General features: G+C 42.5%; 1 protein-coding gene across 1 annotated transcript in view; it reads right to left on the bottom strand.

Annotated features, from left to right (window-relative positions):
• The window catches only part of SEPSECS (Sep (O-phosphoserine) tRNA:Sec (selenocysteine) tRNA synthase), a 37,355-nt gene extending 19,932 nt beyond the window's left edge, over positions 1 to 17,423 (bottom strand). Inside the window, exons 1-6 of the mRNA XM_063135465.1 lie at positions 17,283 to 17,423; positions 11,042 to 11,196; positions 7,343 to 7,461; positions 7,093 to 7,251; positions 3,944 to 4,097; positions 130 to 232 (exon numbers count right to left, since the gene is read on the bottom strand). Of these exons, the coding sequence (XP_062991535.1) occupies positions 130 to 232; positions 3,944 to 4,097; positions 7,093 to 7,251; positions 7,343 to 7,461; positions 11,042 to 11,196; positions 17,283 to 17,396 (804 nt within the window). The 5' untranslated portion in view covers positions 17,397 to 17,423. The remainder of the gene's footprint in view (positions 1 to 129; positions 233 to 3,943; positions 4,098 to 7,092; positions 7,252 to 7,342; positions 7,462 to 11,041; positions 11,197 to 17,282) is intronic.
• Between the last annotated feature and the right edge of the window lie 1,279 nt (positions 17,424 to 18,702).

The following is an 18,702-nucleotide window of genomic DNA, read 5'->3' as shown; positions in this document are numbered from 1 at the left end:
CACCTTCACATTTCAAACTCTTTAGAAATATAACATTGCCAACAAGTAAGCTCAGAAATTCACAAAGTATATTGTGAGGTTCAAGTGTATCTAAAGAGAGAAAGCCTGTATTTGAGGTAAACACTTTACCTGCTGAATGAGGTGCATACATTTGGAAGACTGAACTCCATAGGCATTATTGACAATGTGGGGGATGTCATATTTTGCACAAATCTCAGCTAATTCTTCCAGTCTGCAAATATAAAATTGAAATTCAGGTAAATACAGAGGAAGACAGAAAAGTCATAGGAAGAACTAGATAGACAAGACAAATGAATTAAAAAGAAAAATAAGGGAAAGCAGAGTAGATCAGCTCTAATAAGAGCATCCCATTCACTGCCCTATTTCAGATGAAACAAACTCTGTGTGGAACTAAAACAGCTGCTTAGGCTACCAAGGACTTAATGGGCCTGTTCAGCTACAACTTTGGAAGAGTGGTTATGTTTTTAAGCACGTGTAGCTTGTACTTGCACTTCTGCTGGGTGCAGGAATAGCTGCTCTTCTGTAACTGCTTGGAGAACCAGGGGAAGAGTTTTTTGCGCCTCTTGGCCACCGGCTGGGTGGGGATGTTTTCACTTTATGCAGCAGCCAAATGTGTTTGTGCCTGAGAATGTGGAGTGCTCAAGGCTGCTGTGCTGATAACAATGACGTGGGATTGAAGGGATGTCTGTGAGCGTCCGACAACTAATCTTGCATAAATGGCGGATATATTGCCGCCATTTCCATAAAAGACCTTTTACACAAAATAACAAACCACCATTTTACGCATAATGACAGCTCGCTAAGGGGATGGGCAGCTGCGCAACGCACCCTGGGTGCTCGCTGAACCGCCCAGCAGCTCATGTGTGTGTGGGGGGGGGCAGCAACGAGGGATCGGTGAGCGCTGACGACAGTGAATGGAGGTGAGTCCGTCAATGCCTGTGTGCTTCTCCAATAGCATACTGCAGGTAGGTATGGAAAGCGAGGAGGCTGGCTCTTGGTTGCTGCATCATGGGCCGCTAGGCATATTTTGGCCATGGAGATCTGGCACGCTGGCAGCTCTTGCCACAGAGCTGTATGACAGCACTCACTTAACCATGGGCCTGACAGACATCACGCTAAGACAAGGTAGGGCCACTAACCCTATTGCAGTGTGTGGTTAGTGAAGTTGGTTAAACTGTGGTTATGTAGCTACCATGGTTAGGGAAAACACCCTACACATAACATGCTAAGCCATTATGGCTTAGTGTGTTGTCTGAATAGGTATAATGAAAAGCCAGTGGCACATTTTGTTCTGGACAAATGGTCATCATGCCATATCACCAACTGCTTTTGAAACCCCCCTGGGTTGCAAAATTATCATCAGAGACTGCTGACTATGAAACTAGTTTACAATGTTTGAGCTCAGAGAACTTTTTTTGCCCCTCATTAAATTATTTTACATCAAAAATTAGGGTTAGGGTCAACATGTTTAATAGGAGATTGTGGATTCAGTTTTAAAAAATTTTAAAGGTAGATACAACTTTAAACCAAGCTATTTTACTTCCAGGTAAGTGGGCACAGGATTGCAGTCTTAATGTAGAACAAATGAAATGACTGAAGATATAGATGCTCCTGAGAAATACTTACATGCAATCTGAAATACTGGGGTGGGAGAGGGGTACAAAAAACTCCCCCTCACCCTCCCTTAATCCTGACTTGGAGAACAGTTTAAATATTCTTTATAACCAAAGAAATATTACTGTAAGAAACGACAACATAAAGTTTTAAGGAAAATTCAATTTCATCTAATACCTAGACAAAATCTTGTAACGAAGTTGAATGATATAAAAAGGTATTTTCTAACGTTGCAGCAATGGGGGTAATCTTGTTGAAAAGACAAATGTGTGACCTTCAGGGGCTGACAGCAGCCCTTTAATAAAAAAGGCCCTTCAAATACCATTGAATATTTTAAATTCATAGTATGAGGAATAAGACAGAGCACAACAATGTAATGGAGGGAAAAGGCAGCAACAGAGGAATGGAAGGTAAATTGAAGTGGCCTGAGATCAGGTCACTTTTATTTCATAGCTGTGATTCAAGTTAGTAAATTTTTCAACTCAGTTTAGACAATGTTCATGGCACAAAGACAGAATTATTAGTTCTGCTTTATACCTTTCAACCACATACCTCCACAAATGTATATCAAATCAATAAATCAACAATACATTTTAAAATTCAATTTAGACTAGCCAAACTAATATAAAGTAAAAGAGAAAAAAGAATCTGACCGAGAAGTTCAACTTTTATGTGACTATGTTTCTAAATGCAAAGATTTCTAGAGGAACACTGAAACTTCCAAGCAGTACAGTAAGATGGGACAGAACTAGACGCAGAGGTCCCAATTCAGTGGCTAAGCGCTACAACAGTGGCCAGGGGGTTCTTTGTGCTGTATTCAACAGCGTACACCAAGGCACCCATTTTTCACTATTTCAAGTTAGAAATGGATTTTAAATCATGTGCTTGTATTCATTATGTAACCACAGAGATACTCACGTATTTGTATGCATATAAGAAATTACTCTTCAGTATATAACACATATCAGTTTTACCACTATTATTATTATTATTATTATTATTTATTTATATAGCACCATCAATGTACATGGTGCTGTACAGAGTAACTACTACTTGAAAGACAAACCAATTTGGAGAATAAAGGTTCTCACTCTGTAACGGCAATCAAGATTAATTTTTCAATCATCTGTGTCAATGGCTGGTTATTTAACCCACCTTTGGTTATTGTTTTGTGTGGAGGGAGTTTTTTAATCAATGGTTGGTTATTTGGCCGAAATAACCAACACTGGGCAGAATTGGCTGTTTGAACCATCATTGGTTATCGTGTTGTGTGGAGGGCAATGTTGGTTACTTCCTCGGCTACCATTGGTTATTTCGTCAACCAGAGTCACAAGGCAAGAGCAGTCAAAGCAGTGGCTGCCGCTCTAGTCCAGCTGGTATAATAGATTTTTTGGCAGCAATGGCTGATGGGATACTAGTGGGAGGACTGAGGGGGGAGAGAGGGTGGGGGATGAGTGAATCAACTCAGTGTGCATTAATAGACAACTCAATGCTAATCCTAACCCTCACCACAGTTGATTATTATCATATTGTGCAGGGAGTGCTCCCTAGATAAACAACTACCAAGCTGACTACCACACCGTTGACTATTGTTTTGTCTGAACGCCGGCCTTGTCTCCCATTCACAAACCTAAATGATTTACTTACCCACAAAACTGTAATATGATTCAACCTTGAGTAGAAAAGCAGGGGTGACGTCCCTTTATCTAGAGTACTAATTAAATGTAGTTTACTAAGGTGTTATACTAATCTTGCTCACAGCCATAGATATCAAGTTCACAGAATGAAAGTCAACAGAATTCAAAAAATCTTTAATTACTTTTTTATTTTCTGTTCAGATTAGAATGGCTTAGTGGCACTTCCTGTACGCTCATCAAATACCTGGCAAGTTATTTCAGATAAATTTGTTAACACTAACTCTCCACCCCATTGACCTCCTGGCTACGTGCACCTGTTGTTTCTGCCAACTCTCTCTCCCACATCATTTTCACTTCTGGCTAAAACATCTTCCTCAGGAATTCTCTGCCTCTCATTGCTCTGGACTTTTGCCAATCCTTCTTTCCTGATGTTCCTCCACCCCTGCTCTCATTAGCTTGATCCAGTCTTTTCCTCTATTAGGCCCTCTTTTTCTTGCTCCTTTCTGCCTTTCCCGCTTTAGGATCTCAGCAGTTCAGATGATGACAGCTAAAAGCCCATCCCTCTATGACCTTAGGCCAGCTCAGCCAATCATTACCAGTAAGTTCACTGCCACCCTCAAACTTACAATATAAATTATAGCTACCAAACATTTACATGTGGATTTATTTACCTGTCAGGTACCCTTGGAGCAAAACATGATGTGGTAGAATGAACACAGAGAATATTATCAGCCCCAAGATCCTGGATTTTAGCTTCCACTGCTTTGAGGTCTGTACGCAGCTCATCACCTTCTAATACATTTTCTATCACCACAGGCTCAAAACCTAGTCCAGCCAACAAAAACAACATATGAGCAGGCATCAAGGATCTTTCTGCAATTAAATCTTCAATCTGTGTTCCAGTTTGTCTACTCTGTCTTTCTTAAGGGAAAACCCAAGTCACCTTCCAGAAGTAAAGGAGAAGGATAGCATCAGAAGCAGCACCCAGCCTGTCCCTCTGTTGTCCTATCAATTCCTGAAGATACATCTGGCATGAGGTCTGGAATCTACTGCCAGCCAAGATCCATGACACTAGCAGGCATTCAAATCCATAACAGAATACACTGCTTTCTACCGTCATTGCTGTGACAGGTCACAATGCATTAGGATGGGACAGAGCTCTTTATCCTGTATACCAATTTTTCCCATTGCCTTACTGAAGAAATTGGATTTTTTTTCTTAAAAAAGCAGAAAAAAGACTGGAATTACTTTCCTTGGGTCCCCCCACCCCTAAGTACTCTTGGATAATATGTTGCCTGCTGTTGTAATAAAGCGGCTTAACGACAATTTCTGGCCAAACCATGCACATTGTGATACAAATGTGAAATCTGGTATGGTGGTATTTATTACCATGTAGATTAAAATTAGATATAGGGGCATCTCAGGAAATCATCGTAATGGCTGCCATCTTGGAAAATGGCACCCAAAATTCAGTTCTCACAGTAACTCTATTATTTTTAATCTCACAGAAAAGATATCTCAGTAAGGATTGCTCCTAGAAAAGATTGATAAGGAGATCTTTTGTAGCAAATTTGATGCTCTTTAATTTTGTACTGAGATATCTTTTCTGTGAGATTAAAAATCATAGAGTTACTGTGAGAAAACTGAATTTTGGGCACCATTTTCCAAGATGACAGCCATTACAATGATTTCCTGAGATGCCCTCTGTCAGGTTCTGTCCTGCAGCACCACCTGGTGGCCGCAGTGCACCTTGCCGGCCGCAGAGTAGTTGCAGGATCCAGGTTCATACCATCAAAGCATTCACAGGTGGGCTGATGCAGACCAGCTGGGAGCAGCCAGGAAAGGGCTATATAAGAACTGCATTTCCACTCCAGCTTTGCCACAGCAACATGGTCTCCTGTGCCTGCTACAGCCTGTACCTGACTACCTAAAAATCCTGGACCTTGCCATGCCTGACCTTCTGTTTCTCCTGACTACGCCTTTTTCCTCCGGCCCTGCCTGAACTCTGTTTGCATCTGGACTCCAAACCTTGCTTGCCTTTTGCCTCCGGCCCTGCCTGGACTCTGTTCGCTGGTTCTACCGCCATCCAGCCCAACCTCGGCATTCCTGTGCTGAGGCCTTGCCGCCCACGCCCCGGACCCTGACACCCCCTATATCTAATTTTAATCTACATGGTAATAAATACCACCATACCAAATTTCACACTTGTTTCACAATGTGCATGGTTTGGATGCTAAGCCGCTCTACTATAGAAAGGCAGATGGGGAGGCAGCAGACTGAATGCCACGGAAAAAAGGAAGGTGGCCGGGAAGGCCAAGAATGTAGAGAAGTGAAAGAGTGCACCCAAGAGGCAGCTCACCTTTTGGATGGAAAGTGAGCAAAGAGTAGGCACTGAGTTGAGAAGTAGAAACCCCAATAGAAGATAAACAGAGGAAGGCAGCTGAGGAAAAGGAACTGACATATGAAAGGGTAAAGAGACAAAGATAAAAGGGATAAAGGAAACAAGAGACAGTCTAAAACAGCACTGCACAACCTTTTTGACCCTGGGAGCCATTTATGATCTTGGCTCAGCGACTGCACATGTGTGTGTGTGTGTGTACGCACACACACACACACTTACTATTTAAAACAGTTGTTCCTGTCACTCTCACCAGCAGCACTCACAAGCAGGAATAATATGAGCACTGCTAGAGCATCTTCTTCGACGGAAGTGGGCAAGGCAAAGGCAACCTGATCTGTTTGCCTCAGAATTGGCTGAGGGCCTTGGGAATCAGCAAGAGAGGGTCATGGATGTGAAGGCTTTGGGGGGCTGCATGTAGCCTGAGAGCCGTGCACCCCTGGACTAAATAAAGGCAATGGAGACAGCTAAAGAGGATCTGGAGGGCTCGATGTGAAAAATGGGGCTGAAGCAAGAAGGGCAGGAGGGACTAATGAAAAGACATGGGCAGAAAGTCTAACATGCAAGACATATGGAAAGAGATTCTTGTGCTGGAACAGGGATGAAATATAAAGAATGATGTCAGAGGATACATAAAGAGACAGAAAAAGAAGAAGAAAGTAGTCTCATAAGAGAAGACAAATTGGCTGAGAAAATATATGAAGAGAAGACACACATAGCCAAGAACTGGACCAGCCTGAGAGATAGGAAGAATGTGGCAAATATGTAAAGAACCACGTGAGGATAAATGCATGGGGTGAAGGCAGCCATAATAACCTAAGTGTGCTGGAAGTGGTTTGAACACACATTCTTTGCTCTGAAAACAAATGCCTCAGAATGCAGCAATATGTTCAAGCTACTTGCACCACATCTGTCTTTACCTTAGGAGACTTAAATCTATAGAATTTCACATGTTATATGCTAGCCCTTTCAAGAGCTCACTCATCTATTTCTCTTAGCAGTTGTGCAGATATTACCTTTCTGCAAGGTCCCTATCAGCCACAGAGCAAACTGCTGGGGTGCCACAGAACATTCACAAGCATTCTAACTTCTAAAGTGGAAAGGTCACAAATGCAATATTGAAAATCACTAAGACTGCTGTAGAGGAAGTGTAAGGTCTGCATAGCTTCAGAAAAAATCCCTGCACATGGTCCAGAGGCAAGAGACTTTGTCTTTTGATTTATTGAGCTAAAGTAACCCACCACACATGTATTTCCAGGTACTTGAGAATCCCTCTGTTACTGCAACCCCACATATACACCAACAAAAAGAGGTTTTCAAGCATCTTTAAACACTTACAAATACACATTAAAACAATCAACATTTGCTAACGTTTGAGGCTATGTAAACCACTAGCACCCATATCTACACATAGCCCTTTACCTGCAGTAATCATCGACTTGAAACAGGATTTCTGGTCTATACGGGGCCAGATAATGTATTGCGCCTTTGGTCTTTTGTGCCGCAGGGTTAAGAAACATAACGTTAGACTCATGCCAGTCGCCATGGGGACCACAAAGCAGCTATTGGCTGCCCTGACGCCTGCAAATAAAATGTGAATCAGATGTGAACTCCAACTGCTTTAAAATTATTCAGGGCATCTGTAGGGGAACACACTTGGCTCCATACTTACCGGCAAGTTTTATAATATCCAAGACAATTGAATTAGTAAGCTTGTTCAAGAGACTAGAGCCTGCGGCTTTTGGCTGGACAGCAGAAATATCACCTGACCTTCCAATCCCATGGATCAATCTAGAAATAAAAGAGAACTTTGAGAAAATACCTAACATTTAACTTTTTAAAAAAGGTACGTTTCCCCACCCCCACCCCAGTTAACTAATGGAAGCCTTTCCATCAGTGAACAGGGAAAGGCTGGTTCCTCCTTCACTCTAGAGCCTCCTGCATGCTCTCAAAATCTGCTCTGAAGGGTTGGGGACCCTCTAAAGCAGATCTAGGAGGATGGGAAGCTGCAGGGGAAGCTTCTGCATAAGCAGAACTTCATTCACATGATGCTGATTTTCACCTTGTTCAGCAAAGTCGCAATACGTTTTCTAATCTGTTACACAGTTCTGCACTATCACTGAGCTAATGAGATCAAACATCATGAATTTTACTATAATTAACCTCAAAACATTTGTGAAATTAGCTACCTTATCTATCACTATGTAGTGCGGATTTACGTATCTTGTGACCAACAAGCTGAATGTAGCCAACAGCCATATATGGAGGCTTGAGAAAGTTTTTTTGATTTTGCTGCCTGCCTAGGACTGCAAATGCAGAGGGGCTCGTGAATACCTGGAATACGTAGCTGGTGGGTTGCATCTGGCTTAGTGGGTCTTATGTTGTGTACACTTGGCATAGTAGCTCACTGATCCTGATCCTATGCTTTGCTGTGAACAAGCAGTAGAACACAGAACTTGGCTTATAGTTCTGAGACCTTGGACAAATGGATCTCTGAGTACAGATACCTACAACAATGCAGCAGCCAGCAATTAATATTACTACTTCAGTTTAAAAGAGAAACTTAAATTCTTAAGTTGCTGATGTGACAACTGGAACCAAAAATGTATCTTGTTTGGAACAGCAAAATCAGCATAGCTTTTAAAATTCTACAATGCAGAGGAGAACATCCTACACAGCATATGAGCATGATGCAAAAGCTCTGTTCTAAGGCTTGCCAACTGGGGCCCTGACATTCCATCACCAATGCAGCCAGGTAAATACTGGGTGCTATAGCAAAGTGCCCTCCCCTTGATTTTAGCAGCACAGATGGAATTCTCTACCACGAGATGCAGTAATGGACGCCAATTTGGATGGCTTTAAAGAGGGGTTAGATAAATTTCTGGAGGAGAAGGTTATCGATGGCTACTAGTCCTGATGGCTATGTACTATCTCCAGTACGAGAGGCAATAAGCCCATGCTAGGGAACATGGGTGGGAGGGTGCTGTGGCTCTCATGCCATGCTTGTGGGTCTCCTGTCAATGAACACCTGGTTGTCCACTGTGTGAACAGAATTCTGAATTAGATGGGCCCCTGGTCCGAAGAAGGCATGTCTCTTCTTAAGTACTTATCTTATGTTAACTGTCTACGTTTCTCCTCCTCCTCTCCATCAAGATGCACTGATAGCTATTACAGTGACACAGGACCTCAAGGTTTCACCAGATGTTGCAAGTCCCTCACAGCACTTCTTGCCTTCTCCAAAGTGCTGCATCAGGTGACTCAACCAAGTCCTCAGCGCATGCTAGAAAACTGGGAGGCATGCAACTGGTCTTATTTCACTTCATGAAAGGGTAGGTCTTATTTCACTAATTCTGCCTTCTGCAATGCACTACATCAAGGGGTGTGTGTGATTACTTTCCTTACCCAAACCCTCAAGCACACACAGAATACTTGGGAGAGGAGAGGGTGATGACCACATGTAATGGCTGGCTAGTAAGCCAAGCCAAAAGTTGTGGATCTCCATATTGATTTCCATTCAATCTTGCATAGAATTGTTCCAAGAGTTTAAGAAATACTATCCTTAGTTTGCTGACATGACAGCTGGAAATCAAATATATACTTTTTGAAAGAGGAAAATAAGCCTGTCTTTTAATAAGCATTGTCTAGGGCATCTCTAAATTATAAAGGAGTCCAATCAAGTGTCAGATGACCTAAGACTTCAGGCTATTAGAAGCTGAGTTTGCCCATAAGCTCTGCTTCATTTGAATAAAATCCATTTTAATGGGCTTTTGTTCATGTTAGCAGCAATTAATCTGTCACAAGGGTCATTTAAAAATGCAGCTCCCATAATTCAATATCTCTGCATGTAACCGATGTTCACTACGCTTTTGCTTTAATATATGGAAGAGAGAGACAAAATTCTGATTAGCGTACTAGTGAAGGGTAAATGTTCCACTGTAAAACTAATTAAGTTGAAGTGGAAAAGAAGAATACATCATTTGTTTCTTCACCCAAAAATTCAATTTCACTAAGCTAATATTTGTTAACATAGCAGCAAGGAAATAATGTTCAGGTTTTGATAATACTCAGAAGTGCTTCAGAACCTTTAAGAAGTGCAAAAAACACCTCACTCAGGGGAGGAACAACTTACAAGCCTAAATTGTTCCTCCCCTAATAACCCACAATTCCCCGTTCAGACATCATACTAAACAATCCAGGAATGAAGCATCACTGGGTCGTTTAGCTCAGTGGGAGGAGGTGAGCAGCAGCCAGCACACTTGCTCAATTCTGCATGTTCATGAACTACCTAGGTTTTAAACAAACTGGGTAGTTGTAATGTGTGAATCTGGTCCATAAATATTTCTCAGGTGCTGGATATATTTCCCATCCTATACTTAGGTCTTTTGCCTTGGATAACAGGCAGATTTGGATAAAGAAACTTGTTTCTCTCCCAATACTCTCTCTCACTGTATAAAGGTATACACTTTTCAGATGTTTACAAATAGATAAAACGCAGATCGAAAATCATGTAACTTCAACATAATGAGATTCTACCTGCAATCCAAACTGTACTAGTGCTACACAACTGCAATAGGGTTATGACTGCAATGTCATAGAATCAAAGAATAGCAGAGTTGGAAGGAGCCTACAAGGCCATCGAGTCCAACCCCCTGCTCAATGCAGGAATCCACCCTAAAGCATCCCTGACAGATGGTTGTCCAGCTGCCTCTTGAATGCCTCTAGTGTGGGAGAGCCCACAACCTCCCTAGGTAACTGATTCCATTGTTGTACTGCTGTAACAGTCAGGAGGTTTTTCTTGATGTCCAGCTGGAATCTGGCTTCCTTTAACTTGAGCCCGTTATTCCGTGTCCTGCACTCTGGGAGGACCGAGAAGAGATCCTGGCCCTCCTCTGTGTGACAACCTTTTAAGTATTTGAAGAGTGCTATCATGTCTCCCCTCCATCTTCTCTTCTCCAGGCTAAACATGCCCAATTCTTTCAGTCTCTCTTCATAGGGCTTTGTTTCCAGACCCCTGATCATCCTGGTTGCCCTCCTCTGAACACGCTCCAGCTTGTCTGCGTCCTTCTTGAATTGTGGAGCCCAAAACTGGACACAATACTCTAGATGAGGCCTAACCAGGGCCGAATAGAGAGGAACCATGGCTTGTGATACAGTAAAGATTAAGCAACTGGTACACTTCCACCCTTAAAATGTATTTGCTGGCATATCAAGTACTAGAATTAGACAATTAACCCCAGCTAAAGAGCCAATCCTGTTTTAAGTGGTATAGCATCAACCTTGTGTCATTTCTTTTAAAATGAAATGTAGATTTATACACATTTTATGATATCAATTCTCAAAAACCAAGCAGCCTTGAAAAAGTAGCATTTACCTGTAATGCCGGCGGGATACGAGCCCTGATGCAACTCTTCCTTCTCTTTCACCCACACCACAATTGCCCAGAAAATTATTGCTGTCCATAATTGCAAGTTCATGAAGAAAAAGTTCAACCGTGCTTTCATCCCATCCATCTTCAGGACATTTGCCCTTCCAAAAAAAAAAAAAAGTACAATTAAATACAATACTGTTCAAGTGTGCATATTTAAATATTGTTATTTTGTTTGTTTAGAGAAGCCAGGTTAGAATAAGTTAAATTTAAAATGGCTTAAATCACTCAGGTTTTCAATGGAAAAGAACCCTATTATTTTTATTTAAATTTATTTATTTATTTAAAAACACTTCTTGGTCGCGTTCCAGGGCAGAAGCCCTCCCAAGTGGCTTACAACAATACATAAAAACAGTATAAACATTAAAAGTAATAAAAGTATACACAGTAATATATCAGTTAAAAACAATAAAAGCTGACAGTAAAAACCAACAATAAAATCAGCAAGAGCAACTAGGTCAATAGCAGCAAAAGTGTACTCATTTATGGGAAGGTCATGGTAAAATAAAACGTGTTTAAGGCCTTCTTAAAAGCCTGCAAGGATGGTGCACGGCAGACCTCCGATGGTAGTTTGTTCCACAGGTGTGGGGCCACTGCTGAGAAGGTCCTTTGCCCTCTCCCATATTATTGCAAAGACTACGAAGTGTATCATTTACTGAAGCTATCTGAATACACATCCATTTATACACTGTTGTACTTGAAAAAAATCTTCAGCAAAAATACATCTTTTTCAGGATAGTCAAATTTACAGAATTGTGCCAGTAGCACTATTTTGAGTCACAACTGAGCTAAGGTTAGTCATTGTTTTCAATGGGACATACACCTTAGCTAGACTTAAGGATTACCCCAGGCAAATGGAGGGGTCGTCCCTGCCTGCTCCAGGGATCCCCTGTGTGTCATTTGGATGTACAGGGATGATCCTGGGACGATCCCGGGATATAGGCCTGGTCTAGCCATGGCCTTAGTCATGACTAACGATGTTACCTGGATTAGAGCCCTGGTGTTTATAATACCATGGGCTAAAAAATCTGTAGAACACTCAGCTCAAAGAGCTGAGTGCAACAGAATGCCATGTGTCCACTGCTGGATTTGCAGAGATTTCTGACTTCCTCTAACATATAAGCAACAGAAATGAGCCCAGCAGCACCCCCTCTGCCCTCTCTTAAGAGACAACTGATGCTATCTGAGCAAACAGCTGACATCTCAGGGGCATCACATACACAATCCAAGGTGTTCCCTATTCCTCCCTCTGCCACAGATTCTGCTGACAAAAGAACGTGTGTCTGAAAACCTGTTTCCATCTGCTCAATTCTCTGTATCAAGATGCCGAACTCCAGTTTACATGCAATCTTCACCAATTTCAAAATTGAAGGAGAGATAAAGCATCTACCTAAGCCTTCTGTGTGTTTATTTCTTCACCTCTTGCCTACACATTCCAGATACCTAAACTGCTTTTTAAATTCCCAAGGCCAATGGCTTGGTGTAAATAAAAATGTGATTGACTGATTCACAAAGAAGAATCCAACACTGTGTGTGTGGACGTCTGCTTGTGCAATGGGACTTTCTCCTCTTTCTTTTCCCCTGAAAATCTGCTCTGGAAGGTTTGTGACCCTCTGGAACAGATTTTGAGTGTGTAGGGGGCATTGTACCCCTTCTGGTTCTGCTGACAAAGACAGTTCCTTCAGCAAAAAACCTGCATTGGATCTCACTCATAGATGCTATGTAGTTTTGTGCAGAGAAACATCCAGGCATTTGTACTATTTACCATGCTGCAGTGCAGCTTTGGCTCACTTCAGATGTCATGCCCATGATTTGGAGACTGGGAGTACAAAGCAAACACTCCATTCTCTTCACTCAAATACAAATTTCCCAGTCCCTTCTACAGTTCACTGTAACATTAGTTTACAGTGCAATCCTATGCATGTCTACTCAGAGGTAAGACTCACCGAAACTTACTATCAGGCAAGTGTGTATCAGATTGCAGCTTTAGGATTACATTTCAATTGGCACTAACTACAGTTAAGAGTAGTTCAGGGTTCTCTAAAACCATAGCTTCAATCCTGGTTTGAAATGGGTGTGCATACCACAGTTTCTGACAAGATCCTGGTTAGTGATGAAGACCTTTTTAGTTTCTCAGTATTTTAACACCTAATTTAACTTAAATTTAAACTCTGCTGTTTTAATTTCATATTTTAACCTATATCAATTTTTAATGTGTGGTTTTATCCTGGTCGTGCTTTTTATATTGTATTTTGTATTTGTGTTTTTAAATTGTTGGTTGTTTTATTATGCTCTTCATGGTTTTAATTTTTGTGAACCGCCCAAAGAGCTTCGGCTATTGGGCGGTATAGAAATGAAATGAAATAAATAAATAAATAAAAATAGTGCTAAACATAGTTAATCCCCTAGGCAGGCAATGTTAAACTGTGTTTAAAGCAAACAGAGAAATTCATACACAAGAGGCCTGTTCAGATGACACCATTAACTCTGCTGGTTAAGGGATTTTGGTTAAGCAACAGGGTTTAAGGCGTTGTGTGCAATGCGTTTTCCTTAACCAGGTGCACCTGCTAACCACATTGTGGCTGGCTTCATTAACCCTGTTCTGCACCAGGGTTAGCAGCACTAACTTTGGCTTAAGGTATTTTATGCGATGCAGCTGTGGTTAAGGGTCCGAAATCATAGAACTAGCAGTATAGAAAGACCTAAATAACCTAGGCCACTCTAGCCTGCAGGCTCGCTCACTGCCCCTCATCGCTCCAGTTCTAAAAGGCCGCCCTTTTGAGTAATTGGCTGTTTTTTGAGCAATACATGCAGTTTAAAGGCCATGTACTGAATCCAGCCCTTTTCTACTACCCAAAGGCACGTCTCCAACACAACTGTGTCCAGAATCCAGCCCCAGTGATCCACAATTACCCCCAGATCAAGCACACTCTCCCCAAATGGTGGCAAGCTCGGGATGGCAGAGGCCCCTCCTCAAAATGGCCAACCGCATGAAGCACAGAGGCAGACACTCCCAAAATAGCAGCGAGCTCAGGATGGTGCCATGGCACCTTCTGTGTAAACAAATCTGCTGGTGTACTACTGGCCGGTGAGGGTGGGGATCAATATTCCTGAACGGCGTTACAGCCACAGGACATGGTGATAATAAGCATCAAGGGCCACGTTACAGCAGTAATGGCTGTTGACTACAGAAACTGAACTAAAATGGCAGGCGCAAGTGCCGGCTCCTGTAGTCCAAGGACTGATGGGATACAGGACAGAGCATTCGGAGGACTCAGGTACTCATCTAACAGATTTGTGGTTAGCGTGTGGTTAAGAAAATTGGGACTTGGATAGAGTTTACAGTGTCGTGTGCGACCATTTATCTTGTGGTTAGCGCTAACCACAGGGAAGCAGGGTTAAGCTAACCACAGAGCCCTCAGTGTCATCTGAACAGGCCCATTATCTTTAATGAGAGCTCCATCACACCGGGGGTTAACACGCTCCCTACCTCGCTTCTCCACCCGTGTTTTCCTTCCTCGTTACTTCCTCTTTCAAGAAGAGGAAGTATAGAACGAGCACCCGCTGTTCTAATGGCACGGCTTCTCCTGCACACAGCAGGAGAGAGCAGCAATTCTGAGTTTAAAAAAAATAGGACTTAAAGCGGGGTTTTTTTGTCATGTGAGGGACCTGAGCAAACGCCGTGAGTGCCCAGTAATGAGCGTGCAATAAAATGCTCATCAGATGGAGCTTTGAGACTGGTTCATTGTCACCTCAGCCTGGATTTCAAAGCTAACAGGAAAACCTATTTAAAAAAAAAAGTTAACAAGATCTCATAATACATTCACAATCACCTCAACTATATTTGCATATCACACTAAATCACTGAAGTGTTGCCTCCACCAACCTGGTGCCCTCCAGATGTTTTAGAAGACAACTCCCCAAACCACTGGCCATGCTGACTGGGGCTTGATGGGGGTTGAAGTACAACACATCTGAAGAGCAACCTGGAAGGCAGATTTAGCATGATGTGTGGAAGCCTCAGTGACCCCTCAGTCTTTCTCCTGCATGGTTAACAGGGTGGATAAAATTAAATGATTTTTTTTTAAAAATAAAAAATTGGATTTTTAAAATTTAAATTGGATTTTTTTTAATAAAATGCTTTTTGAGGAAAAATCTATCTAAAGATAGTTTTCCATTTAAGATACATTATAGTCCAAAGGTTATTCATCATAAAATATGGATTAGTTTTTAATTATGTAGCATGAGGCTGTTTAAATTTTTTGGTAAATGAATTCCATTAATCCATTCACAATGCCATGCTCTTCCAGAGGTTTCTGTAAGATTACTTTTCTCCTTCCAATAAAGTACAGCAGAAAAGTTGTCCAAATATGAATGATTAACCTATTAAACTGGAGACAGTTCACCTCGCAACAATTTCATCATTATCTATGATGTGTTTCTAATAGTATAACCAAATCAGTAATTTTGGGGATAGAACTGTAAAACTAATCTGAAAAGTTGCTATTCTAAAAATGAAACCTTGATCTGGTTGTAAATAATAAGATTATACCAGCAAGAATGAGTCTTTGGTAGCTCTGAGTTGTGTAAAATATTGCAGAGAAGAGTGCAATTTGGGGGAGGGGGGAAGCCACAAGATTAAATGGAGTCTTTCTGAGTAGTGATTTAAACTGACGGTTAGTGTGGAAACTTAGGAGAGAGCCCAAGCTGAGAGAGCCCAAGCATTCAGCTATGATAGGGTGACCATATGGAAAGGAGGACAGGGCTCCTGTATCTTTAACAGTTGCATAGAAAAGGGAATTTCAGCAGGCGTCATTTGTATATATGGGGAACCTAGTGAAAATCTTTCTTCATCACCACAGTTAAAGGTGCAGGAGCTATGCTAGAGTGACCAGATTTAAAAGAGGGCAGGGCTCCTGCAGCTTTAACTTTGGTGATGAAGAGGGGATTTCACCAGGTTCTCCATATATACAAATGACACCTGCTGAAATTCCCTTTTCTATGCAACTGTTAATGATACAGGAGCCCTGTCCTCCTTTTCATATGGTCACCCTAGCTATTTATTTATTTATTTATTTATTACATTTTTATACCGCCCAATAGCCGAAGCTCTCTGGGCGGTTCACAAAAATTAAAACCACAGTAAAACACCCAACAGGTTAAAACACAATTACGAAATACAGTATAAAAAGCGCAACCAGGATAAAACCACACAGCAAAGTTGATTATAAGATTAAAATACAGAGTTAAAACAGTAAAATTTAAATTTAAGTTAAAATTAAGTGTTAAAATACTGAGTGAATAAAAAGGTCTTCAGCTGGCGACGAAAGGAGTACAGTGTAGGCGCCAGGCGGACCTCTCTGGGGAGCTCGTTCCACAACCGGGGTGCCACAGCGGAGAAGGCCCTGCTTGTAGTAGCCACCTGCCTCACTTCCTTTGGCAGGGGCTCACGGAGAAGGGCCCCTGTAGATGATCTTAAGGTCCGGGTAGGTACATATGGGAGGAGGCTATGAAGCTATTTCTCATCTTTCAGCGTAAAATACCTCATAAGGGTAAAATGTTGTGAGGCTAAAATGAGGGCAGGGCGGAGAAGAGAACAACATAAGCTAGGGTGACCCTATGAAAAGGAGGACAGAACTCCTGTATCTTTAACAGTTGTATTGAAAAGGGAATTTCAGCAGGTGTCATTTGTATGCATGAATCACCTGGTGAAATTCCCTCTTCATCACAGCACTTAAAGGTGCAGGAGCTATATTAGAGTGACCAGATTCAAAAGAGGGCAGGGCACCTGCAGCTTTAACTGTGGTGATGAAGAGGGAATTTCACCAGGTTCCCCATATATACAAATGACACCTGCTGAAATTCCCTTTTCAATACAACTGTTAAAGATACAGGAGCCCTGTCCTCCTTTTCATACGGTCACCCTACGTAAACCACCTCATTGGAGGAAAGACAAAATCTAAATGTCATAAAGAAATAAAATTAAACAAGAAATAAATCACGGAAACACTCGGTCTCCTCGGCACCGTTTCTGCCGCCTTTCCAGCCGCACAGAGATCTTCGAAGGGCTCGGGAGGCGGGGCCTGAGAAGCCGGCGGGGGCGGGGCTCTCGGGACGAGCCAGAGTCGGCCCCGCCCACTTTCCCTCAGAACTGGCTGGAAGAGGCGCCTGTTCGCGCCCTTTTTACCTGTTCCAGTAGAGCCCGCACACGCAGCTCGTGCGCGCGACGCCCCTGAGCCCCCTGCCGCACGTAGGCCGCGTCCACCAGCCTCTCGCTGCTGTGGAAGTTCTCCGCGTTCATGGCGGGGAACGAGGAAGAAAACACTACAGGCACGGAGTGAAGTTCTGCGCGCATGCGCAACCAACTCAGCCCAGCTCCGCCCTCGGACGGGTCCGGCGACATACCCGGAGGTGCGGCGACATCGCCGGAACGAAACCGATTAGCGCCCCCTGTAGGACAGGCGGGTGAATGAGAGCCATATGCTGTCTTCCTTGGAATGATGACGTTTCGTAGAGTTCTATTTATCCCCTCCACGTGGCTGAGGCTTGTGGAAGGGCGCCCGGGTCGGGAAGTCCTGTATTCTAGTATAAACACTTACTAGGGAGACAGTAACGCGCTCAGGAGCAGTGGCCTCGTCGTACCTTCTTAGGACCAAGTCACTAAGTAAGAAGCAAGCTTTCGAATTTCCTCATACTGGGAATTAATAAGGATAGATGCAAGGGTGGGCGGAAGGTAGAGCTTTAGATTTTTTTGGACTTCAACTCCCAGAAGCCCTTGCTAACATGGCCAATGGTCAGGAATGCTGGGAATTGGGGTCCAAAACATCTGGAGAGCTACTTTCTATTACCCCTGGATAAGAGAACAGGCACAGTAGAAGCCCCTGTTGCAGCATGTAAGAGTCCTGCAGCCTGCTAGCATTGTCACGGTGCTTATTTTGCATGCATTTAAACTTAAAATTGAATTATCACAGATTAAACTTTCCGGATTTCATGAAATTTGACCCCACTGTTTACTCCTTTCTTCTTTGCCCCATTTTTTTATATATACACCTGCCAACTGATAATAACCCTCCATGCATCTGATGAAGTTGACTCTACTCAACAACATTGAGTAATCATTCATAAAAGACAGATCCAGGACTGCTTAAAAACTCATCACGTTGCCAAATGCCTGATAAAAAAGATATGTCTTAACCTGGTGCTGAAAAAATAACAAATCCCCCCTTGTCAAGGAGATCATTCCACAGTTGGTGGAGAGCACCACTAAGAAGGCACTCTCTTCTTGCCGCTTTCTTGGCTCCTGGAGTAGAACCTTGGATGCTAATCGTAGGATATGGATATAGGTTCATTCTGGGAGAGGCTGTCTGTCAGGTATTGCAGTCCCAAGCCATATAGGGCCTTTTAGGTTAAAACCAGCACCTTGAATCGAGCCCAGAAGCCAGTGCAAGAGGGGGCAGAGTTGGTTAATATGTTTGTTAGTCTTTCAAGTGCTACAGGAATCTTTTCTGGTTTTGCTACAACAGAATAACATGGGGTTAAATCCAATGCTAGTCTAACTTAAGCCTCATTCATTTCTGTTGGTTTACTCTAAGTAAGGCTAACATTGG

This window comes from Elgaria multicarinata, chromosome 10, assembly GCF_023053635.1.
Source record: "Elgaria multicarinata webbii isolate HBS135686 ecotype San Diego chromosome 10, rElgMul1.1.pri, whole genome shotgun sequence".
NCBI lineage: Eukaryota > Metazoa > Chordata > Lepidosauria > Squamata > Anguidae > Elgaria > Elgaria multicarinata.
This window is presented reverse-complemented; position numbering and strand designations above follow the sequence as displayed.